The sequence below is a fragment of the Brachyhypopomus gauderio genome, chromosome 7 (genome assembly GCF_052324685.1).
Source record: "Brachyhypopomus gauderio isolate BG-103 chromosome 7, BGAUD_0.2, whole genome shotgun sequence".
NCBI lineage: Eukaryota > Metazoa > Chordata > Actinopteri > Gymnotiformes > Hypopomidae > Brachyhypopomus > Brachyhypopomus gauderio.
The window spans coordinates 11,312,921-11,340,055 of record NC_135217.1 but is presented as its reverse complement, the minus strand read 5'-3'; the positions used below and the strand labels follow the sequence as shown (position 1 = coordinate 11,340,055).

At 43.2% G+C, this 27,135-nt stretch overlaps 1 protein-coding gene across 3 annotated transcripts in view; it reads right to left on the bottom strand.

Moving 5' to 3' along the window:
- The window catches only part of srrm3 (serine/arginine repetitive matrix 3), a 78,348-nt gene that overhangs the window by 28,735 nt on the left and 22,478 nt on the right, over positions 1-27,135 (bottom strand). For all 3 annotated transcript variants that reach the window (XR_013132286.1, XM_077011691.1, XM_077011692.1), the window contains exons 2-3: positions 16,036-16,281; positions 34-135 (exon numbers count right to left, since the gene is read on the bottom strand). Coding sequence is in view for 2 of the 3 variants with exons in the window: in XM_077011691.1 (XP_076867806.1) it covers positions 34-135; positions 16,036-16,271 (338 nt within the window). In the remaining variant the exon portion in view is untranslated. The remainder of the gene's footprint in view (positions 1-33; positions 136-16,035; positions 16,282-27,135) is intronic.

The following is a 27,135-nucleotide window of genomic DNA, read 5'->3' as shown; positions in this document are numbered from 1 at the left end:
TGCTTGTCTGGGTGTGTGTATGTTTGTGCTTACGGTGGACGTGGGTGAGAGCCCTCTCTGGTTATGACTCCTTCTTTCTCCATCAGCATCTGTCGAAATGTCCCAACCTTCTGCCTGATTTCCTCCTCTGAGTACCTGCAACACACAGACACACGTGCGTGCACAAACACACACACACACACACACACACACAGAAACTTGGCTCAGATAACAAGACCAACACAGAAAATATACTGCCAGCACAAGGTCACATTCACTTGATCTCTCTTTCTCTCTCTCTCTCTCTCCCTCTCTCTCACACACACACACACAAACAGACAGACAGATACACACACACACCCTTGCCACTGTGTCTCCAGACGTCCACTACAGAACAACCCCTCAAAGATCACACATCATAAAGAGTGAGAGGAGTCCAGCGGTGTGACCCAAGCGTGGCACACATGGAGCATAAGGAGGGGGTGGTCATAGAGACATCACACACCAGGGGACGAGGACAAGGGACAACAGAAACACTTCAGTGATTCCCCCACTGTGTCCAGCCTCATCTGAAACATGCAGAGGCTGCAGTAGACGATCCGTGTACTCAGCACAGAGAGCCATGCATCCAAAGCACTCTGGACTGGTCCCATTATTAATGAGTGCAGCTTTATGGATCGGGCTGACTGGTATGTTGGTGACAATACCAGGGAGTGAAAAGTCCGTTTAGCTTTGTGTTATTTGCCTTTTGGGGGTATTGCAGTTTTTTGCAGTCGTGCAATAGCACAATTGTGGAAAGCAGTAACTCATCTGCTGACCTGCTGCACTAAACCTTACGCACATTCTCTGCCTTACACTCATTTAACAATTAGAAAACACACTTTTTGCCAAACATTAAACACAGTTCCCTACATTAGACACAACATTCAAAACGGAAAATCTTGTGTTCCTTCTGGAAAACACTGCCATGCAACTTTACACCCACCTACCAATTATAAAACCCAGTCGTCACAGGTAAAAACACTTCTAGCTAATTATTACAAATCTTTAGTAAACACAGCATGTGCCCTATAAAGAGGGCAAGCTACAAATCTTGGTTTGCACAACAATGGAGTCCAAAACTGCACAGAGATAATGTGGACAAGACCATCATCAACATGATCAGATCAGACAATAGCACACTTGGACTTCAACAACACGTCATTACTGTAATGCCTGGGGCCTCACGCAGCACTGAGGAGAGAGACGTTTGGTACGGTTTTCTGTAGCACACAGCAGCCAATGCCACACAAGTAACACGCAAAACATCTCACACTGTTAAAAAAAGCAAACACTTCAACCAAAAGTCTTGCCAAAACCACAGATGAACAGCCTTTTCTATATGACAACTACACACTGATATGACAAATGGAAAACACTACTACTGTGTGTTTTTGAGTCTTCGGTGTGTGGTTTGACATAGTTTCAGAAATTTGGTCTTTGCAACTGCAAAAAACTGTGAATGTGTGTGTGTGTGTGTGAGTGTGTGTGTGTGTGTGTGTGTATGTGAGTGTGTGTGTGTGTGTGTATATGTGTGTGTGGGGGAGCGGGTGGTTGTGGATGTGTCACAGTGAACTGTTCGGCTTTCACTCACAGCCTATATTGTGTATTTCTATTATCTGAGGAGCTTGAAATCTCACAGAGTCCAAGTCACCCAGGAAAGTGGGTCTCACGGCAGCAAACGTCTTTCAGATGCAACGTGAAGCCGGTAGTATCTGAGTGAACAGAAGGTTCAACCTCAATTACTGCCACGCCCCCACCGCAGCTACTAGACTCTCCAAGCAGGCTGCAGCTACATACAACAAAAGGTTCATTACCCCTACACACTAGTAACACTACCTGATCAGATGGTAACCACGTAAGTCTGATGGCCGGATGATATGTCTGGTCTGTGTGTCAAGGGAGTGGAGTACTGGTCTCTGTCTCTCTCTCTGTGTCTGTGTCTCTCTCTCTCTCTGTCTCTCTGTGTGTCTCTCTCTCTCTCTCTCTCACACCTATTTAGCTTTTTCTAGTAAGTGGGGCACACTTCAGTATTCAACAGTAGTGAGGACCATTCATTCTTAGTTCAATATATGCTTAAATAAATCAGTACTTTAAAGGTCAGGAGCTGTTTACTTCACCTTCTTTAAAGTAATACCAGTCAAGCAATTTAAAAGGTTCTTAAACTAAATACAGCATAATGTAACCTTGACATACAAATGCTGCATTTAGTTATAACAGCTATGGAATCACATTATGTTATCACTGTCCTTTTGAAACACATCAGCGTCATCTCTGAACCCTACACAAATGGTGAGAAAGAAAAAGGGAGAAAGACTAAAAAAAGAGCGAGAGAGAGAAAGAGAGAAAGAGGGAGAGAGAGGGGTGAGAGAGACATTGCCATGTAGTGAAATGATTAAACACATGCACCGAACTTCATTCATCTTGTCATTTTGTAATTGCATTCTGCATGTCAGAAAATGACCCCTTCCTTTGATGTGGCTCCGCCCACCCCACCCCACCCACTTCTCCGCCTCCCTGGTTGGTACCCCTCCCAGAAGGTGGAGAAGGCTGTAGGCTGACTGGGTAGCTGTTGCTGGGTTGTTCCTGCATCAGATGGCTTGAGGTCACGTTTACACTCAACAAACCCACACAAGGACTTTTGCACATCCAGACTTCACTCCCATCCTAGTGCGTATCACAAACAAAAGAAACAGGAAGTACTCCTCAGACACTGGAAATGAAACAGGAAGTACTCCTCAGACACTGGAAATGAAACCAGAAGTACACCTCAGACACTGGAAATGAAACAGGAAGTACACCTCAGACACTGTAAACCGTAAATGTCGTAAAGACTGAAAATGTAGTAAATCTGCATTACGTAAGATAAGAACCACAGTGTTTGAGGTAAAGCACAAAGATTAAGTTAACTCTTCTTAATATTAGGATGAATAAATCTAATTTAATTAATGATTCTATTACAGCCCATGGATTTGATTTTCTGCTTCTAACTGAAACATGGTTAAATGAATATACTGCCACAATCATACTTGAGTCAGCACTTCGACTTTATAAATGTCTCTAAGCCAGCCAGAAACGTAGATGTACAGCTGCTCAATTTAATGGTTCTTTCCAATGCAGTTTGGTTTGTTTATATCCTTTGAGCATTTCTAAGCAGTTCTGACAGGGGATGCCAAAAATATTACCAGTAACAATCTATAGGCCTGTATGAACTTACAGATCTGCTATCTTTTATTTCCACTGATTTTACCCACTTTGTAATTGCTGTGAACATACACTGACAATCCCAGGGACAATTATGCCCAAGGATCTCTGCACTATATTGAACTATTTGGGGTTCAGTGGGGATGTGGCTAGGAGCAGACAGTGCCATGGTCACACCCTGGATTTGGTGAGATTCTAATCAATACAGTGGTAACTGGTTCCCGATCTCATCAAGATGCAGCCTTGACACCGTACCTACTTCCTTCGGTCCCTTCACAGTCCCTGTAGTTCTCTCTGTAAGTGCCTTGAGCACGTCACTAACTGGATGGGTCAACACTTTATGCTGAACTGAGCAAAGATAAAACAGACATTATATTTGGTTACAGCAATGAAAGTTGGAGTTGGAGTACTTAGAGTTGAAAACGCAAAACTCTAAAGAGCTAGCCCATAATCTAGGCTAGCGAAAAGACTCTGATCTCAGTTTTAGCAGTCACATCAAATCAGTAACTAAGTCAGCATTTTGTCATCTTAAAAACATCAACAAGATCAGAGATGTCTTGACTAACCCAGCTGTACAGATCTACAGAAACTCATCCATGCTTTTATCTCTAGCAGGGCTCATTACTCTAATAGCTCCAAGCTGGGCTTGCAAAAAAGATGTTCAAACAGCTTCAGTTGATTCAAAATGTAGCTGCTAGGTTTCTCACTAGCAGCAGCAGGAGAGGACACATCACCCCCGTTCTTAAGTCCTTACACTGGCTGCCACTACACCACACATAAGAGATCCTGTTCTAGATCTTTTTAAGTTAAAATCATCCGTATTTGAACAGGCTGTTGGCTCAGGTTGATGTTGTTATTTCAGATCCTGTGGCTTTTAAGTGTGGCACAGCATTTATTACTTTTAAGAAGCACCATTTTTATTTGTTGTTGTATTTTATTTGTATATTTTATTATTATTATTTTATTCTTTATGTATTCTACATTTTATTCTAATTTTAATTTTTATTTGAATTATATAATTTTATTTCTCAATCTTTTAAACTCAAATTTATTTTCTCTTTTATTTCTTTAAATCCTTTGTTTTTCATATTTAAATGTTAATAATTTACATACAATTTCTTGGCAAAGAATGGGTTGTTATTACTTATTTTGGTGTTTGGTGTTTTATTTTGTGGTGTGGGGTGGTGTGAAGAGGAGGAAGTCTTCATTCCTCTCAAGGTTTCTTCTTCATTCTCTTAGAGAGGTTTTCCTTAACACCATCACCTTTGGCTTGCTCATGGAGGATTGGATATCTGCAAAGCTGCATTGTGACAACAGCTGTTGTAAAAAGCGCTATATAAATAAATCTGACTTTATTTAGGCTGTCACCCACTGCAGTGAAAGAGGTCTGCTGCTCGTCAGTTCCTCATCAGCTGCTCGTCAGCAGCGACACCTCTGTCACACATGCAGCCGGGCCTCCCTGCCAAGGACACGCAGCCCAGCACGAGACCCAGCTCAGCCAGGCCTGGACGGGATGTACGGGACGTACTGGTGCCCAGCATTAAGACAGAGGGAAAGAGTGGGTGTCATCCCTGCCCCTCACCAATGGTTCTGCTGAGGAAGCTCTGAAACAGCACTGGAGGGTGCTGTCCACTGGGTGCGGTGCTGAAACTGCCGCTGCTGGTTCACAAAACTACATTTGTTATGTATGTATATTATGTATTTTTATAAATTCTTTTAGAGTTTACTTCATGCAGCAAAACATAACTGCACGGTCCTCTATTTTCCATGTGATCTCTTGGTCTCTCTTGTTTTTCTCCTATCCCTCTTCTTTCTTTAATAACTGTGCCTCTGTGTACTGTGGGTCAGTACCGCGTGATCTTTGAGGGGTTTACAGCGTGGCCGCCCTGCACAACCCAGCCCTCCACACCACTCCCACCACCACCTCCCCCATGACCCCCTGCTGAGCCTGGAGAGGAGCAAGAGTGCTTCAACATTCTCTCCGTGCTCATAGAGAGACACGGACTATACAGAGAGAGAGAGAGAGAGAGAGAGATTATAGAGGAATCTCTGTCCAAGTTATTCTGCAGCATCATCAGCAATAGAATAACAATCTATCTAACTGAACATAATGTTCTGAGCAAAAATTGGCTTCTTACCAAATTATCAACAACTGACCACATCATCACTCTCCACACACTAATTAATGAATATGTAAACCAAAATAAAGGTAAAATCTTTGCTTGTTTTGTAGACTTTCACAAAGCATTTGATTCAAACTTATTGAAAATGGTGTTGGGAGAAAAATTACATCATTAAATCAATGTATTCTCACAGCAGATGTGCAGTGAAAGTTGGAATGCTCAGGACTGAATTCTTTCCACAGTTACGAGGAGTGAGACAAGGCTGCAGTCTGAGCCCAACTCTGTTTAATATTTACATTAATGAACTGGCTGAAAAACTTGATCAGGCTGATGAAATTCCCGGCATCTCTATGGGTGGCACCACAGTTCAACGCCACAGTTCAACGCCTCCTTTATGCAGATGATCTTGTTCTGCTGGTCCCCACCAGAGAGGCTACAGCAAAGTTAAGACATACTGAAAACATTTTGTGAAAATTGGGTTCTGAAAATTAACCCCAAAATCAAAATCGTAATATTTCAGAAGAGGACCAAAAGTCAAGGGAATTATGTTTTTACATTTAACAACACAAACATTGAACAAACTAAAACATACACTTATCTAGGCATAACAATCAGCTCTACAGGAAGTTTTGGCTCGGCTGTGAAGGAGCTCAAAAGAAATGCAAGAAGAGCCCTGTTTACAATAAAAAAATCAATCAAATTTGAAATACCAATTAAAATTAAATTATTAAAATCAATAATTGAACCAATTGCATTATATAGCAGTGAGGTGTGGGGACCCCTGACAAATGATGACTTCACAAATTGCGATAAACATCCAATTGAAACCCTGCATACAGACTTCTGTAAAAACGCCCTACATGTACAGAGAAAAACATCCAATAATGCCTGCAGAGCTGAATTTGGACAATCCCCTTATATTAAATATTCAGAAAAGAGCTATACATTTTTAGAAACATATCAAATCTAGTAACCCCCAATCCCTCCAATAAAGCACTGGCTAGTCAGGAAGTGAACACAGAGAGTCCCTCATTCAGTTGGTCCTGAGTGTCAGTGACCAAAACCCAAACACCATCATGGACAATAATCAGCCTGTCCACACACTCACTCTAAACATCAGACCCAATCAAATAATTAACAACCAAAAGCAAAATAACATCACCTACTGGACTGAAACTATACAACAACACAAACTACAATGCTATTTTATTAACTTTACTGATGACAATCAAAGACAAGCAACTAAGGACATTTTGGCATTGTACAGACTCCCACTGTGAGCTCTCAGTGGTGGAGACAGAGCTGCACTTTCTTACCGAGTGCCCTAAATATGATCCCATTAGAAAGGAATTCTATAGGAAAGTAATGAGCATCTCTCCTGAGTTCTAGCGCTGCAGTGACACTAAAAACTGCTGTACATGTTAGGAGAGAAGAAAGGACTGATTATACACACAGGACGATTTGTTTCAGCCTGTCACAACCCGAGGGACAACCAGTCAGGACAATCAAACAGATGATTATTGATTATTTAATGAAATCGTTTTGGCTTAGAGACACTGCTTGGAGAGAGAGAGAGAGAGAGAGAGAGAGAGAGAGAGAGAGAGAGAGAGAGAGAGAGAGAGAGAGAGAGAGAGAGAGAGCTTGGTGAGAGAGAGACTGCTTGATGAGAGACACATAGAGAGACTGCTTGGTGAGAGAGAAAGAGAGAGAGAGAAACAGCTTGGTTAGAAAGTGAGAGAGAGAGACCGCTTGGTGAGAGAGAGAGAGAGAGAGAGAGAGAGAGAGAGAGAGAGAGAGAGAGAGAGAGAGAGAGAGAGAGAGAGAGAGAGAGAGAACCTAGAATTACCTAGAACTTCATGTACCTGCTTTAAAACATGCCCATATTAAAAATGGCAGAAACTCTGGTGGTATACTTGTGTGGTATAAAGAAGAATACAGTTCAGTCAAAAAAAGCAAAAATCATCTATGGGTTAAAATAAACAGGAATTTATTAGAAAATGAAAGAGATATCTATTTATGTGCTATTTATATTCCACCCATAAATTCTCCTTACTACACAGAAGATATTTTTGAAAATTTCCAAAAAGAAATTAATCATTTTCAAAATTTAGGTCATGTTCTGATTTGTGGTGATTTAAATGCAAGAACTGCCAGAGAACACGACTTTATTAATATGGAGAAAATTACGCCATCACTGACCTCAACCCTGGACATATCAGTGCATTTGTGGTTTTACCACAACTGCATCTCTCAGATCACTGCCAAATAGTCCTCTACTTAAAAAAGTCTAAAATAAAAACAAACAAACAAGACCCAAACAAAGACACTTATCCTGTCCCCAGACCATTTAAATGGACAGAACAAAGCATTACTGATTACACAACAGCACTCAACTCGGAAAACATCAAACAAATGTTACATATATTCCTCGAAACATACTATCAAACTAACAAAAAAGACATAAATCTAGCAACTGAACATCTAAATAAGATTTTCTTTCAGATTGCAAAACAATCAAATTTAAGGACAATACTAACCATAACAACAAAACAACAGCAAAAAGAAAGATGGTTTGATAAAGAATCCTCAACATTAAAAAAACAGTTACGAAATTTATCCAACAAAAAACACAGAAACCCAAATGACCAAAAAGGAAGATTAGAGTATCTTCAGACTTTACAACAATATAAAAAATTAATTCGCAATAAAAAAAATCAATATATGAATAACCAGTTTAACAAAATGGAAAAAAAATATTGCAACATCCAAATTCAAAAGTACCCCAATTAAAAATAACAAAACATGGAAGATGTATTTTGAAGAACTTTATAGAATTCCAGATAAATTATACAAGGATACAATCACAGGAAAACTTAACAATCTAGAACCAGCAATAAAACAACCAGTGTTCACTGGACTACCCCATCACTATAGAGGAACTTCAAGGAAAACTTGGTGCCCTAAAAATCAGGAAAGCTTGCGGAATTGATAATATCAAAAATGAAATGTTAAAACACAGCAGCCCTAAATTACAATTGGCTATTCTAAAACTTTACAATCTAATACTAACAAGTGGAATTTACCCTGAGGTCTGGAACAAAGGTCTTATTACTCCAATTTATAAACACGGCGACAAATTTGACCCAAATAACTACAGAGGAATCTGTGTTAACAGTAATATAGGTAAGGTCTTCTGCAGTATACTAAACACTAGGTTGTTAATTATCTGACTGAACATAACATTGAAAGATTGGAAATTAACTGAGTTAATTTCTTTGAATACTTTTAAATCCATTCTGAGAGTTTTTGAGGCCGATTCCATGACATGTACTTGTTTTTCGTAAGGAATTTGAATAGTTTTGTCTTATGTGTAAAATGCGACTGTGTTATTTGTTTGCTGCCCTTTTGGCCAGGTCTCCCTTAAAAAAGAGATTTTCAATCTCAATGGGATATTTCCTGGTAAAATAAAGTTAAAATAAAAAACAAAAAACATTCTATCAAACAGTCAAATTGGCTTCCTTCCTAATTATAGCACCTCTGACCACGTATACACCCTCCACACACTCATTCAAAAACACATCCACCAGAAAAATAAAGGAAGAATATTTGCCTGCTTTGTTGACTTTAAAAAAGCATTTGATTCAGTGTGGCATGATGGCCTGTTCCTCCAACTACTTGAATCTGGCATAGGGGGGAAGGTTTATGATTTAATTAAATCTAAATATAATGATAATAAATGTGCAATTAAAATTGACAATAGACGAACTGAATTCTTCAGTCAAGGACGTGGAGTGCACCAAGTCTGTAATCTATCGCCAACACTATTCAATATATATATTAATAAACTGGCTACAACCCTTGAACAGTCACCAAACTTAGGATTAGAATTCAGTGATAAAGAAATAAAATTCCTGTTATACGCAGATGATCTGGTATTGTTAGCTCCTACAGCAAAAGACCTACAGCAACACTTATCCACACTAGAACATTACTGTCAAAACCAAAATTATGAAATTATTTTCCAAAAGAAACCGAGATCACAGGAATCTAAATATCACTTCACCCTTGGAGGAGAGACACTACAGCATACGTAGAGTATAGCTACCTTAGACTGTTGATCAGTGCATCTGGCAGTTTTGGTAAGACTATGAATGCACTGGTAGAAAAAGTAAGAAGAGCATATTATACCATAAAACGACCACTAAACACACAGAACGTACCGGTTCAGATCTGGACTAAAATATTCCACTCTGTGATCAAACCCATACTTTTATACGGGAGTGAAGTCTGGGGTCCTGTCATCTATCAAGATCACACTTTATGGGACACAAACCCAATAGAAAAATTCCACCTGGAGTTCTGTAAAGACGTCCTGAGGGTCCATCGAAACACTGCAAACCTGGCGTGCAGGGCAGAGCTGGGCGAGTTTCCTCTCTCTCTCCCAATGTTAAAAAGAGCTTTAAAATTCCATTCCCACCTGTCCCAATCACACCCAGACTCATACCATCACATAGCATACCTTTATACCTATACACACTCAGACACAGACCCCCTCAGACACATTAAAGAAAAACACCACCTTCACACCAACATCCACTACACTCTATCTCACACACACCTCAAAATGATGGACAAATCACAACAATTAGAATACATCACCTACTGGACTCAGCAGATCACCTCAATTAATAAATTAGAATGTTACAGATCATTAAACAGAGAATATGTACTCGCAAATTACCTCACGAAAATTAAACACCCAAAACACAGATACAACCTAACAATGTACAGACTGAGTGCCAACAGCCTGGAGATAGAGAGAGATAGAGAGAGAGAGAGAGAGAGGGCGTCAGAAGAAGCACTGGAGGCCCAGAGAGGAGAGAGTGTGTCAGCACTGCAGCTCAGGACACATTGAAACAGAGCAGCACTTTCTCTCCTCATGCTCCAGGTACACACACCTCAGACTGGAGTTCCTCCACTCAGTCAACTCCATTCTCTCCTCACTGGAGGACACACTGGGGCCACCTGGAGATCTGATGTGTGTGTATTTGGGAGAAACTCCAGAATGTGTTCACCTGTCAGCTAAATATGTACACAACTGTCACACCCTCAGAGAACAAAGCCCACCTACTGTTACCTCTGTAAATACATGATTCACATTACCATATGTAAACACGTTTATTAATTTTTTAACTTTATTATATATGTATTGTCTCATTTTGATTTGGTTGTATCACTTCAAGAATTCTATTTACTTATTTAATAAGTATTTTTTTCTTCTTCTAATATTGCTTTGGCAACAGTTGTTATTTACAATTCATGCCAATAAAGCCATTTGAATTTGAATTTGAGAGAGAGAGACTGCTTGGTTAGAAAGAGTGAGAGAGAGACTGCTTGGTGAGAAAGAGAGAGAGAGAGAGAGAGAGAGAGAGAGAGAGACAGAGAGAGAAACTGCTTGGTTAGAGAGAGAGAAAGAGAGAGAGACACTGCTTGGTGAGAGAGAGTGTGTGTGTGTGTGTGTGTGTGTGTGTGTGTGTGTGTGTGTGTGTGTGTGTGTGTGTGTGTGTGTGTGTGTGTGTGTGTGTGCGCGTGTGTGTGTGTGCGTGTGAGAGAGAGAGAGAGAGACTGATGAGAGAGAGAGAGACAGAGAGAGAGACTGCTTGGCTAGATAGAGTGAGAGAGAGAAAGACTGTTTGGTGAGAGAGAGAGAGTGTTATGTGTTAACGTGCTCATGTGTTAATGTGCTCAGGAAATAGTGTCACGGCTAGCATTCATGCTAATAAAGCTCTGCTGAACTGAACTGAGAGAGAGAGAGAGAGAGAGAGAGAGAGTGAGAGAGAGTGACGGCAGAAGAATCTCAGCCAGGAAACGTAGCTCGTCTCCTGCTACCTCATGGCCGCTATCGCTGTCTCCCACTTGTATCCAGCAGTGTGGCGGCTATACTAGCACATGCCATTTAACCCCTCCCCCCACATACCCATGGCAACACCAGCATGGCACGCTCAGAGTTAGTCGCACCTGCAAGCCGTAGGGGGGGCCACGGTAACCAAGGGCAACCACCGCGCGATCACGGCTGTGCGCTGCCGGCGAGGCTTTGCAACAATGCCACGGTTTATCAGCCATGGTGCAGAGGAGCAGAGTGTGTGTGTGTGCGTGTTTAGCGTGTTTATCTGTTTTTCTGCAATAAGCTAGGTAACACTGCCTTGGTTCAGTGCAGTGAAAGGCCATAAAGTGAGTATGGAAGGTCATTTAAGATCAACATCCCAGCAACCTGTACACACACACACACACACACACACACACACACACACACAAACACACACATACACACAGCTTGTACTTACATATGAAACACTTCATATTCTCCAATACTACTTGGACACAGACACACTTGTACAATCTCTTACAAATAAATAAGTATAGGACATAAATAAGCTCATATAAGTGTGTGGGAGTGTTAAGAGAACTCATTTCATTGAATCAAGAAGGTGGATATTTAACATGTATACAGCAGGTTTAGTGAACAGAAGGTTCAGCGCAGTCTGACATTAGAAACCCGAGTGAAATGCCCTTATGGTATAAGAACTCCTGATGAGTTATGGAAATGTGAAAATTAACTTAAGACAGCAGGTTAATTATCAGACCATGAAATTATATAAGAAATGATTAGATTATTAAAGTATCTTAGTAAATATTTTGCACAAATGTCAGGTGTGTTCTGGTGTTGGGACACCAATATGTTGTCTGTGTCAAACAATCCGTAGATCAATTCCAAAACGTGAAGTGACTCGGTGAGAGCCTTAAGAGAACAGCCTCCCTGTCGAGGGTACCAGGTACACTTGGGAATGACAGTGTGAGTTATACGAGTGTTGGTGCACTGCACACATACTTTTTCCTTAGTGTCTTCAACCTGGAAACTGTTGTATATCCAGAAATGGATGATGACATAAGTTTCTTTTTCAGAGACCTTTCGCCACCTTATGTTGACGAGATGATATAGATGTGGTCTTGTTACAATATAATGTAAATGAAATTGTTTTACACACATGCGTACATGCCAGCAAAGTTGGCAAGTGTGTGTATATGCAAGTGCAAGTTCTCATACAAAAATAGTACCATGCACAAATATAGACTACATAGATATATGTATGGTGTGTATGCTCAAGTGTTTAATATCTACGCGCGTGTGTGTGCACACAAGTGTGTTCACTGCTTTTTGCTGTGATTGGCCCTCCATAAATAAGAGCACTTTATCATCCACGCCTGCAACAGAACCAGCCAGCATAAGCAGCATTTTAGAGGGACGCCTGCAGTCCCTGCACAGGGGACACACGTCCTCTTGTGCCGCTCCGCAGAAGGCCGGGGACACGCCACGCTGACGCCTGTCACACCAGCTCTCGCCATCTCACACACCAAAGCTTCCAGTCATTCACGGGGTGGGGGGGGGGGGGGGGGGGGGGGAGGGGAGTGTGAGGAAGGAAAGTGGGGGAGGTGGAGCTGTGGGGTTGGGGTTAAGGTGGGGGTCTTCCAGTCTGGGGGAGGTTATGGAGAAGTGGCCGTGTGACACAAAGAGTCTCCTCCAATACTAAACCAGCATCACACCCCCCCCCCCCCCCCCCCCCCCCCCCCCACACACACACACACACACAAGCACACGCAGATACAGATTTGCATGCATACGTGCACACAAGCACACACTCGGAGATGAACAGAGATGATTTAAAAAGGGAATGAAGCAGACAAGGAGACAGAGACAGAGACAAATTGAGAGAGTGAGAGAGACAGAGAGAGTGATAAAAGAGAAAGTAAGAAAGAACGAGAGAGAAATAGAGAGAAATAGGGAAAGAAAGCAAGGCAGAGAGAGAAAGAGAAAGAATGCAGTTCTTTAAGATTTGTAGTATGTTCCCCTGAGAACAGTTAGCTATGCTTCACTTATTTCCAGATTAGTCTACAGCATCTTCAAGACCACACACACACACACACACACACACACACACACACACACACACACACACACACAATCATGTCCACATTCCCACTTTCTGCTTCTCTGCCATCAGCTCTGACAGATCTGCTCAATTACAACAAGTGACTGAGCCAATTATCAGGCAGCAAGGACAGCCGAGCCGCCCCCACTACCAAAAGCCTTCTGGGAAATCAGCAACCCCTCCCTCTTTTTTTTGCCAATAACACACTGGGCACCTCGATTAACCACTTTTAATGGCATTAACCTCACGGTTAATGACTGTGTGTCTGTGTGTGTGTGTGTGTGTGTCCTGCAAAATGCAGGGTTGATGCACAAGGAGCAATACTCTTTAATTATGCCATCTATAGTCCTATAACCCTGCACCTCAATCTAGAATCGTATAGGCCATTACATAGCATTTGCATATAATTTGTAAAAGTATTCACTTAATTGAAATGGCTCTATAGTCCACAAATACAATAATAAACCCCTGGTGTTTAGTGAGGTTAGTGAGGTCTGATACAAACAGCCTAAACGTGTGTTTACTTGCAATGACTGCAATAAAGACCCTAGCTTCCCCCATCCATCTCCCATCCAGTCTAATGCCATTGCTGGTGTGTGTGTGTGTGTGTGTGTGTGTGTGTGTGTGTGTGTGTGTGTGTGTGTGTGTGTGTGTGTGTGTGTGTGTGTGTGTGTGTGTGTATGTGTGTATGTATGTGTGTGTGTGTGAGTGTGTGTGTGAGTGTGTGTGTGTGTGTGTGTGTGTGTGTGTATGTGTGTATGTATGTGTGTGTGTGTGAGTGTGTGTGTGAGTGTGTGTGTGTGTGTGTGTGTGTGTGTGTGTGTGTGTGTGTGTGTGTGTGTGTGTGTGTGTGTGTGTGTGTGTGAAGTGGGGAGGGGTTAAGCAGAAGGGCTGGGAGCATAGCCAGTGGCTGTAAACAGCTAAATGAGAGCAGGGCTTAGCAAACCAACTAACTTCAGAGTGCCTTTCACCTAATTGGCTCCCAGGGTGGGGACACAGGGCACAGCTAACCATTAATGTCCTATGCCTGCAGTCTCAGTGTGTGTGTGTGTGTGTGTGTGTGTGTGTGTGTGTGTGTGTGTGTGTGTGTGTGTGTGTGTGTGTGTGTGCGCATGTGTGTTTGTGTGCGCATGTGCATGTGCGTGTGTGTGTGTGTGTGCAGCCCGTCTCTCTTCTTAATCAGCCTAGAAAAAGCTCTGTGGGCTAAAAGAGGAAGGGATCGTGTGTGTGGATTGTGTGAAGAAGGTGGGTGTCGGGGGGACAGCGGGGGTTATGGGGTTTTGACAGGATATTGTGGGAGATCTAGCTTGTTTTGGTAACCCACCGGATTAACCCTAGCTCCCAGAAATAAATCCTCCAGCCGCCATTTTAATTGCTTCCCCCTTTTGAAATTTGACTGCCTTGCTAATCATCCACTGTATCCCTCTCTCAGTCCTGTGGATTGCTCACTTAACTCAAAGCGATCTGACTGAAATGACTCCACTGGGGCCTTTTGCCTCCTTTCCAAACCCAGCAGGGAGGAAAAAGAGCTGGGCCACTCAGGAGCAGAAGCTCCGCCCCTCAGGTGGAAAAAGGACAGGTAGAGCCCCAGAGCTCCACCCACTCTCATTGATTCATGTGACAGCAGCCCATGGCTCCTCCTACTGAGCCAGGCCCCTCTGCTCTCCCTCTGGTGTGCGTGTAGGAGCCCTTGGCAGATGGTCTCTCTCTCCTCAACATCCAGCTTCATATCACAGTCATCATTCTGATGGCCATTACCCAAGCAGTGCTAACGAGGAACACACCATCTGCCACACTGAGAAGGGGGGTTGGACCAGACTACATTAATAACTAAATGAAGGAACAGAAGAAACTTAAATGAATTCATTTCATGAAGCCGTAAATGATAATGATTTATGTGGGGGTTATTGGTGAGTTTATTAATACAGAAAACAAGGAATGGTGAGTTGAATAAACTGATTTGATAGGTCTGTCCTGCCAGAATCTATTTGTTTCTCATCTTAATCTTTAAAACTAAAAAATTAAAGATGATACATGCTTAAACAACATTGTATCACACACACAAACACACACACACACACCACCTCTTAATTAATCGTTCCTTGCTGTTGAGCTCCCTCGAAAGCCCTTGAGGCCTCCAGTGTGGTGTGTGTGCTGTGTGTGGGGATGAGGGCATGCCAGACAGCCTGGAAGGCAGGTCTGCAGGCTACAGGGGATGACAGGGGGTAGTCATCTCACACAGCCACCCAAACATAACCATGCGCCTTGGCACAGTAATGAGCCAATCAGACAAGACAGAAAGAGACATGAAGCGAGAGAGAGAGAGAGAGAGAGAGAGAGAGAGAGAGAGAGAGAGAGAGAGAGAGAGAGAGAGACATATAGAGTTCTACACTATCCCTAGGCTACCATGTTCATAAACGTTGTTAACCCCTGTACCTTCTGCAGAAACATGCATGGCAGACAGAGCAGTGATAAAAAAGCAATCCTGAAGCACCGCCCCTCCCCCGAATGACCCTGATTTCTCATGTGTGCATGTTGTAGGCTGACGCAACAGTCCGGCCTTTACCTTCCTAATATCACACAGCCAGGAGTGTTGAGGCTCAATAGCAACCCTGCAGTCTTCTGGTCCTGTTTACCAGGTCTTACAGAGGTTTAGCCAAAGGCCATTCCACACACACACACACACACACACTCACACTCACCCCTGCTCCTCCATCATCTCCTGCAGCTCCATGCACTTCAGCTCCACCCGTCTCTTGCGCTCATGGTCCAGGATCTCCCGGCGGGCCACCTTCACCAGCACAGGCTCCGGCCGCGCTCCCTCCTCTTCCTCGGGTTCGTCGCCGGCCTTGGGTCGCGGGGCAGCTGTGGCACCTGGCTGTGGCGAGGTGGCGTTAGCTCCGCCCTCTGGGGAGGGAAGCCCCGCCTCACCATACATGGTCGCAGCACTGTTAAAGACACAGAGGGAGATGGATGGATGAGATCCACACTCCATTACATCAGCCTGCTCTTGCAGCGATTCACATTATCAGTATCACAGTTGGCACTAGTATTAAAGAAGCACGGAACAGTCATGACAAATCGAACATCGATGTAACCACTAAGAGCTCCTTAAATAAGCAGAAAGCAGTTCATCCTGAACTGGTCCAGTAGCTCTGAATGCACCATCCCCTCGGTGAACTGACCCAGGAACAGTGCCCAAGGCACAGCCTCTCTGAGCGAGATGTTAATAATGAGCTCCCAGCCTCTCCGCTCGGCTGCGTCTCAGACGTTTGAAGGTCATCACCGCGGGCAAAACGTGGCGGGAGGTGACACACTGCATCCTCATTATCACTTCCAGCATCCGTAAGCATGTAGTCAAGGAGGTGTAGGGATTCTCTTCCTCCACGCAGGGTAGTGTGATGGGGCTGGTGCCGGCAACAGCATGGCCGCCGAATGAGTCGTCATGCGTTACTAAGCCGAATTAACAACCATGAATGACTCTGCACTTCCACATGTGTGTGTGTATACAAACACACACACACACACACACACACCTAAAGCCATTTTGGATGGTAGGGGTTCTGTGGGGGTGGGGAGAAATAGAGAGGGACAGAGAGAGGGAGAGAAAGGGAGGGAGAGAAGGGGAGAGATGCTATTTTCATGGGGACGGACGCCAAAAGCCACTCCACTAATGGACTCATTTTTCACGATCGTGAAAGCCACATCGCTTAATCACTTCGACTGCCACTGCGCCGAGCGCTCAGGTCAGGAGTTTTATGGACAGCACCACAAGCACTGTGGACGGCCTCTTCTCCTAGCACATCTCATTAAATGGAGGTAAAGTTTTTTTTTAATCATCATAATCCATGTCTTCTTTACATGGATTTGGAAACAAGGATCAAATCTAGGAGTATTAGTTATTCTTGCAGATATAACATACATATAGGGCATACAATGCTGCTTAAAAGTTTATGAACTCCTGTGAGTAGTTTAGATTTAGTCATGTACAAAAGTAAGTGAACCACAGCTGCATTAGGTAAAAGACATCAGGTCATCAATTAAGCAAACCAATCAAATGAGACATCTTTGGGAAAAGGTTTGAGCCACAATGACTTAAAGGGAGAGAAAACCAATCAGGGCATAAAGCACACAGATCAACAATGCCGAGAAGAAAGGAGACATCAGGAAGAAGGTGGTGACAGCTCATCAGTCTGGGGAAAGACCATCTAAAAGACCATCTGCAAAAGATTCCAGCTCCATCCATCTACTGTAAGATAATTTACAATTGGAGGGCACTCAGCATCACTGTAACTCTGCACAGAAGTAGACGGCCATCAAAATGCACACCAAGAAGCACCAGAAAATAATAATTCAGGTAAAGGCCAACCCACACAACATCTTCAGAGATGTGCAGACCTCTTTGGCAGCATGTGGGGTAAATGTACATGTGTCTAGAATAAGGTGAAAAATCAAGAGACGTGCCATTGATGGGAGAGATGCTAGAAGGGAGACCCCAGAAAACGCTGTCTGGAGTCTATTCTCTGGAAGATGAGTCCTATATTGAATTATTTGGCCACAATCACAGACGCCAAGTTTGGAGAAAAGTTGACACTGCATATAAAAATAAGAATCTCCTCCCAACAGTGAAGCATGGTGGAAATATGAAGACCTGGGCCTGCTTTTCTGCCTCCGGACCTGGACGTCTCCATATTATCCAGGGTGCCATCAATTCCCAATTCTTGACCAAATTTTTGATTTTTTCTGTGTACCTTGTTTGGAAGGTCAGTTTTACAAATAGAGGTGTTTGTGTTTATCATAAGATTACTTTAAATCTTTGTTTTTTAGAAAACAAGGACCATGTTTGGGTGGTTCACAAACTTTAAAAGCAGCCCTGTTTGTACATCAACAACTGCTGCCACAAATGCTGCACTGATAAAGGGAAACAAAACCATCGGTCATTTCATGGTTGGAATCACTAAGGAAATGAAATGCACTGATTCTGCAGCTGAACTGATATCTCAGTAGTTTCCAACATAAAAACTAAGCCTCTGATACAGTCCTGAGCATATATACTTGGCTACATTGCATTGTTTGGTGTTTATCCTGTATTGACACACAATGGTGCATACGGAGGAAGCTGACTGTAAATCAGTGCAATGAGGCAAATACTAGCACTGCATGATGTTCATGAGCCAAGTGGTTAAGGTCACCTGACTGAAACAACACAGACTAATGAGTTTAAGGTGAGAATGTGCACAATGATAAAAAGCAGGTTATGGGTGGGGCTAGTGGGCGAGGAAGCCGTGCATCATGGGTAAAGTCTCAGAGCACCGCACAGCCTAACAGGAGGTGCAGCAGCAGGAGGCATCATCGCAGAATTCATTATCCACTAAATCATGGCCTCCAAAACACTACCACTTGCATACATTTGCCATCTCTTTCTCCCTCTCTCACTCCCTATCGCTCTCTCCCCCTCATCCCCCCATTCCCACTCCCACCACAGCCATGTCATCTGTCCTCCGCCCCCTCTCTCCATCTACACCTGTCTCCCTCCGTCTCTCCGGAGGTTTCGGTAGTCCAAGGCGTTCCTTGGGCTTCATGGGTTTACCGGGGCTCACAGACACATCCTGCACCCACAGAACCTCACAGCTCCTGACTTCACAGAATCAGGAGAAGCTATGAATGAATCTGCGGTGCTCAGCAGCAGATCCAGCCTCTCCACCTTACCCCCTCCTCTATTACGAGTACTGTCATCCGAAAGACCAGCGTCTGGCTCGGCCTTCAGCGACCGCACTGTTCTCAGATCAGCCGAAGGCAGCATTTGATTGAATGTGTGCCAGCCCCCTCACTGGTAATGTCACGCTCCGTGTCATTGACATTACTGACAATGGGGCCTTGAGCCATTCTTGGACCTGCAGTGAAACCATATGCCATATGGCAAGTCACCCCCACTGTTCACAAATCAGTTTTACACATTTTGTTGCTTAATTAAGGCTGAGATATGTCCGGAGGATTCTAATTCAACCAGGAGGAATGGACAACTTTCACTCAAACTGAAACACAGCTCTTATTTCCCCCGCCATAATAAGAGTAACCTGTCTATGTCCAGGCAGCCTTGCAGTCCCAAAAAGAAAAGACAGTTGCACACAAGAACATGCATTCATTTCATCCTGGTAATTCTACACAAACCCCAGTAATTGGAAATACATGCTCACGTCTGTGTCACTTCCCACAGTGGAATTTCATCTAGCCATCAGACACCAATTATGTCTGTATGCTAATCACACGTTCCGTCTTGTTTTTTTCTTTTTTTTATCGTATCCTGGAGACAATCAGTGCAATAATTATACTAATGCATGCGTTCCATTCATCACCAGTCTGCACTGTTTACGGACTGAAGTCTTCATCTCTGTTTTCCGTGTAATGAGCCCCGGTCTTTGCGCGAGAGATGTCGCAAAGTTGACAGGCCGCGAAAAGAATCAGTTAATTAAAGCGGGGTTATTCCGATGGAGCCGCCAATGTGCCGCTGATATCCGGAGTTTTTTTCCCCTGCTGCCAAACACTCACGTGCGCGTTTGACGGCTGCCGCGCATTCGTCGGACTGCGGCGCGAACAGATGTCAGGCACTCTGGGTTGGACTGTTGTGAGACCTCGTACTCACGCGAGGAGTGCACAAGCACACATTGGAGCGCTTCGGGAGAGTGAGCACGACTGTGGCTTCTGAGTGAAGGGGGTTCATGGGTGTTTGTCTGCATAAGCACAAGTAGAGCCCTGCCAGCAACATGCAATCAATCAATCTGTCAATCCATCAATCTATCTGTCAATCCATAAATCTATCTGTCAATCTATCTATCTATCTATCTATCTATCTATCTATCTATCTATCTATCTATCTATCTATCTATCTATCTATCTATCTATCTATCTATCTATCTATCTATCTTTTTGCTGCAGAGACTGCAAGACACGCATTCATTCTCAAAGTCTCCTGCCATCGCTGCCTTATTTTCTGCTGACACTCATTCTCACAGACAATGGCAGCATGGTCCCCTAAAGGAAAACCAGGCAATTAAAACCCCTGAAAAGCCCCGTCTGACGGATGTCCCAGTACCCCTCGCCATACTGCAGTGCCTCGCTTTTCTTCCGGATCTGGAGTCTGGCTCCAGCGTGAACAATGTGATGTCATTCCATGTGCAAACACTATGCTAAAATAAGTGGATTGTAAATGTAAATCGGTCCAATATGTTTATGCTGAAACTAGCACATTACAGTAAGGGGACAGAGAACGGCCATGCAGGAAGTGACGAAATGGCAGCGTTAGCTGACTGGAAGAAAGATGAGGGGGGCGGGTTAGTGAGATGTGTCCAGTTACAAGGGAGAGGCTCCAATGCAAATTCAGCACTTCAGCACTTCAGTGTTTCTGATCATGCTATTTTTAGCAGTGAGAAATGTGCCATTTGAAGGGAACTGGAAATGTATTCTGGAAATGAACAGTTTTAAGGGGTGTAGTGAAATATGGGGAGGAGTGGGTAGGGAGTGCTGGAGTCTTCTGGAGGTGCTTCAGAATTTAGGGTTAGGTTTTAGGTTAGGTGTTAAGATTAGCGATAGGTGTTAGGGTTAGAGTTTGTGTTAGGTGTTAGGATTAGCAATAGGTGTTAGGGTTAGAGTTTGTGTTAGGTGTTAGGATTAGGGATAGGTGTTAGGGTTAGAGTTTGTGTTAGGTGTTAGGATTAGGGATCGGTGTTAGGGTTAGAGATTGTGTTAGGTGTTAGGATTAGGGATCGGTGTTAGGGTTAGGATTAGGGCTAACCCTCATCCTTTCTCCTCTGAACAGAAGCTTCACCAATTCCATCAGGAAGGCTTTGGTTTTCACTTCCAGGTGATACACATGCAGCATTGTTGCACAGAAATGTTGGAACATGGTTATTGGGGTGGACACTGGGACGTGGGGCAGATTTAGTCTGCATCTGTAATAGTGATGTAAGAATACGGATGCAATATGAAGATCCTGAACCCTGAATATCTGCAGTGAAACAGCTTCAAAACATTTTAAGGTGGGTCAGTACGACTGGTGGGTCAGTACAACTGGGTTAAAAGGTTATTATCCTGGTATCATTTGATGAAGATGTTTCATGAAAAGATCTTCCATAATAATAATAATAATAATAATAATAATAATAATAATAATAATAATAGCAACATATGTAGATTGACAGACACTATAGATATTTTCATTCAGATATTTGAATGCATCCAGCATTTCCCTCCAAACTCATTCCGAGACGGACAGGTGGACAGGTGGACAGGTGTCGGGCAGCCATCTGTTCCAGTGTCAGTTTCAGTAAGTACAGCTGACCAGCGCACGCTTCCTGGCTGATATTATTTCAATCTGGAGTCCTGAGGAAGTGTCCATGCCACAGTCAGTCTGCACTTGGCGGGGTTAGCAGAGCAACTTAACCCGCTGTGGTGCCAGAGAGATCGGGGGGGGGAGGGGGGGGGGGGGTAAAGGCTCTGTGTCATCAGTCACTCTCCCCTCTCCATTCCCTGGTCTTTTGTCCTGCATTGCTCTATTGGGTCTGTCTCATTCACGTCTGTCTCCCCAAACTGCCCCCTCGTCTCTCTCCTTTCACTCTATCTCCATTCTCTCTTCTTTCTCTCTCTATCTCTCCTTCTCTTTCCTCTCTCTTAGAGATGATTGGGGTGTTAAAAATAACCTGAGGTTTGTCCTTGTCCAGAGCCGGAAAGGCAGATGGAGTGTGAGAATTTAGCAGTGGTGTGTGTGTGAGGGTATGTGTATGTGCTGTGTGTGTGTGTGTGTGTGTGTGTGTGTGTGTGTGTGTGTGTGTGTAATATTATTCTTGTGTGAACCCGAACAACCTGTCTAAGTGAGGTGATTTAGGGACAGTGCAGTTTTAGATGACTTACTTCCCCTTTTTGTGTATGTGTGTCCTTTGTCAATGTGTGTGTGTGTGTGTGTGTGTGTGTGTGTGTGTGTGTGTGCGCGAGCACATTGACAAGGAACTCCATTTTGTTCACCTATTACTGTATCGTTCTTTTTTCTCCTCATTCCCCTCTCTCACTCTCTCCATCTCCCTCTCTCCAGCAGTGACAGTCCTGCAGTCTTCTTCTCACTCTTGCGGTTTCTCTTTTTCATGTCTACATTATTAGAGACACAAAATAATCTTTTTTTATTGTTGATGCATACTGCCAAATGTGGAGTTACGGGCGCTAATAGTGGGAAAGTGTGCTGTCCTTGTTCCAGTTCCCCCTTCTAAGCACATATCCTCTTATGCCCTTAAGAACAACAGCACTGATTGGATGGCACAGCCTGCTCATTACAGATTATACAGCACAATGTCACATTCCCAGATGGACCTGTGCTATTCTGATCCCTTGGTGTTCCATTAAAATCCATCCAACTTCCTCACATCCGCTACTCAGCCAAACCCTCTGAGCATCGTTTTACCTCCTCTGACAAATTCAGCTCGCCCTTCAAGTGGGAGAATTACAAAAAAATAAAATAAAAGTTAGATACATGTATATACACACCAGTCAGTATCAACCTCTGGCTCAGGTCCACACGAGTGTAAGGGGAGGTGGGGTTAAGACAAATTAGGATGGTGCGGGAGAGGGATTCAGCATCCAAGAAAAATACAAGAATCTAATTCAAGAGCAAAAGCACCACCACCAATATCATCATCATGATCACCTTCATCATCATCATACAAAACTTCAAAAACAAAAAGCTTCGAAATATGAATATACCTGTTAAAATGCATCAGTGTTATTAGACAAACCCATTAACTTAATCTTCTCATAGCTCTTTTGAGAATTGGTGCCAAAGAAATGTCCAAAAAGCTCTCTTTCTCTCTCTTTCTCTCTCTATCACTTTAATGACCAAATATTAACTCTAGTTTCCCTCAGGCTTGGTTTAGACAGAACACCATCCATTTGGAGTGAATTTCATTAGGAAACACTCTCTCCACCTCTCGCCCACAGTAACAGGCCTGTGGGCGATAACGTGTGAATAAGTGATGAAGGCAGGCAAAAAAATCCTCCCGAGTGATTCCAATTGCTTCCTGGGAGCCATGGGAGTGTGAAGTCACTCACGGGAGTTCACCTCCATGTTTTGATACATTATATCCTCTAACATTACACTTAAGGAGAAAAATCTGCTTCTTTTCCTTCCCAGCTATAGCGACTTTCATTGTTGTCTTTTGTTTCTAACCGCCAAAATGCTGTTGTTTTTTCACCCACAATGAGGTGTTATCATGTTTTAATCGTGTCTTCTGTGAAGATTGGTACAGTCTAGTTCTCTGAGGATTGGTACAGTCCGGTTCTGTGAGGATTGGTACAGTCCGGTTCTGTCTTTATGGATTCATCTTTAGGACCTGTTCATACCTGACTGGAGGGGCAGCTCACTCCACAGTGACTGAGACCTAAAGCAGCCATCCATTACTAGGAATTTACATTACACAGGACATTGGAAAAGTTTGGAGAGCAGATTAAATGTTACATCTTTTATCTAAATTTTTTTGTATAGCAACTTTCATACAGAATAAATAGAAGAAAACAAACATAATAGAATAAGGTAATAAACAAATAAAATTGCAAAACTATTAAAATAATTAAATGCCTTCTCCCTCGCACTCTCTGTCTTTTTTATCTTTCTCTTTTCTTTCTTTCTCTCTTCCCCGCTTGTTAACTGTCTTCTCTTTGTCTCTCTCATTCTCCCTCTCTCCCGCTTTCTCTCTGCTTCCACAGATGATGGGGTGAGGGGACACTCTATTCCCCCTCTCCCCCTAAAAGACCTTCTCTCCTCCGAGATTCTGAGAAGGCAGACACATTCTTCTTTCGCTCACAAGACACCAAAGCTAAAGAGAAATATGTATGCTGAGCCGCAGGGCAAAATAACATGGAGTTAGAAACAGAAGAACTCGACAGCAGACGTGACACTTCTCCTATGTGTTCCATAGACATATAAATAGACATATACAACAAGGCAGACACTGCATGTTCTGAATCAAGTCTATATACAGACATTCAGTATAGAAGACTGAATAGGACTGAATAGGTATTAGTTGCTTTTTCCAGTCTGACTCTCTAGCTCTTACCAGACCCATCTCTCCTAACTACTGACTACTGACCTATTGAACTTACTGACTTTTGTCATTTACTGACCTTTAATTGACTTTTTATAATTGGCTTTTTCTGTAACATCCTGTTCACACTGACAGCTATTAGAAAACAGCCTGACAAAATGGGTCACTGCTTCCTGCAGTGAGCCAATGGTTTTTAACCACCCCCTCCCTCCACTGCTACCAGCTGGCGGGACTTAAGAAAATGGCCAAAATTAACTCACAGAGTCGCCTTCATGTGTAGTTCACCCAGCTGGAAATAGGACAGTGATATTATACTACTGTGGAAGGTACCAAAGCTTGCTATCGGTTGTAGGTTTTTCTAATGCCCAACATTAGCGATTTGGGATGGGAACAAAACCACTGTACATTATTAAGGCCATAGCAGGTGAGTCTAGGGGATGCTAGCTATGTAGGTTAACCCTTGAGGATGTTATGTTAAATCTAATTATACTTAGCAGTGGTACACAAGCTTGATTTAAATGAGACTAATTTTACATATAATAATTATTTTTAGGTGCATCTCAAAAAATTTGAATATCATCAAAAAGTTAATTAAATTCAGTAATTCAATTCAAACAGTTACACTTTTATATTATATAGATTCATATCAGAGTGATCTATTTCAAGCATTAAAAATGTTTAATGTTGATGATTATGGCCTACAGCCAATGAAAACCCAAAAGTCAGTGTCTCAGAAAAAATGAATATTGTGACAAAATTCAATATTGTAGACTCATGGTGTCACACTCAAATCAGCTAATCAACACAATATACCTGTGAAAGTTTCCTTAGCTTTCCTTAGCATGGGGAAGACTGCTGACTTGACAGTTGTCCAGTAGGCAGTCACTGAAACCCACAAGAAGGGTAAACTACTCTGGGTCATCACTCTGTTCAAAGAGTGCTGTATCCAAGTATGTAAATGGAGAGTTGAGTGGAAGAGAAAAGTATGGTAGAAAATAGAGCACAAGCAGCAAGGATAACCGCAGCCTTGAACAGATAGAAACGACGATTCAAGAATTTTGGAGAGATTCGCGAGGAGTGGACTGCTGCTGGAGTGGAACCACACAGACGTATCCAGAACATGGCCGACATACAGACGTATCCAGAACATGGCCGACACACAGACGTATCCAGAACATGGCCGACACACAGACGTATCCAGAACATGGCCGACACACAGACGCATCCAGAACATGGCCGACACACAGACGCATCCAGAACATGGCCGACACACAGACGTATCCAGAACATGGCCGACACACAGACGCATCCAGAACATGGCCGACACACAGACGTATCCAGAACATGGCCGACACACAGACGTATCCAGAACATGGCCGACACACAGACGTATCCAGAACATGGCCGACACACAGACGTATCCAGAACATGGCCGACACACAGACGTATCCAGAACATGGCCAACAACTGTCGCAGTCCTTGTGTCAAGCCACTCATGACCCATAGACAACATCAGAACCGTCTTACATGGGCCATGGAGAAAAAGGACTGGACTGCAGCTCAATGGTCCAAAGTCTTGTTTTAAGACGAAAGTAAATTTTGCATTTCATTTGCAAATCAAAGTCCTAGAGTCTGGAGGAAGATTGGAGAGGCCCACAATCAGAGCTGCTTGAGGTCTAGTGTGAAGTTTCCAGTCAGTGATGGTTTGGGGAGTCTTTGCTGATTTGCTGTTCAATGTTGATTGTTGAATGTTGATTGTCATTTGTTATCTCTCTTACAGCCCTGTCTACTTTAGTGTTTGTGCTTCAGTGTTGTATTACAGTTTGTTTCTGTGTTCTGTATTCAGTATGTCATTACGTGTTGGTTATGTTTCTATGTTGGACTCCCTCACGGATTTGACCAATGGCTGTCTTTACGACCCTGCCTTTGGAATCCCGTTCAATACGTCGTGCTCTTCCCAGCGTTTGTGTCCATCCTCTCACTCCTTGATGCCGACGGCGTTACATAAAGAAATAATCATTTTAAATAGAGTGCACCAGAGGGTTCAGGCAGACCTGAGTTAATGTGAGTATGCACAAAAGAATAAGTTCAGTGAAGAGTGCTTTTAATTCAGCAACACACACTTGCATACACATGCATTCAGCACAATTCACTCAAAGTGATATCTGCCAGTTAAGCATGTCTCTGTGGCCCCAGCACCAATCAGGAGCCACCTCCGCCCTGACTCTCCCACTCCCTGCTGGTTCTGATTCACCGTCAGCCCTGCCAGTCAAAAAGGGACCCAGCGCCTGTCGAGACCTGTCAGGATCTTGCTACTGGGATAATGAATGCATGAATACAAAGATACAAAATCCATAAAACCCAATGAAATGGAGACCAATCCTGTGGATATAGACTTATGCTAAGTGACAGCTTCTTCCACTAAGGTGTCAAAATGAGCTCAACAAAAACCTTGAGGTCAATCCAAAGTTCTCCACAGATAAACAAGTGTTCAGGCAACTGTAGAGGAGCAAAACATACCGGTACAGTTTAGCTTCTGATCACCAGTGAATGTCGGCCATTTTGTATATGTGTGAATGATATTCCAGCACAGACATACAATATGATGGATTTTTCCATTCAGGTCCGCAGTTAGCGAGCAGCGAGATGGACTGTCAGCTTTGAGCTTTGAGTCAGATCATGTGGAGAATTGGACACTGAGGAAGGACAAGTTAGTTG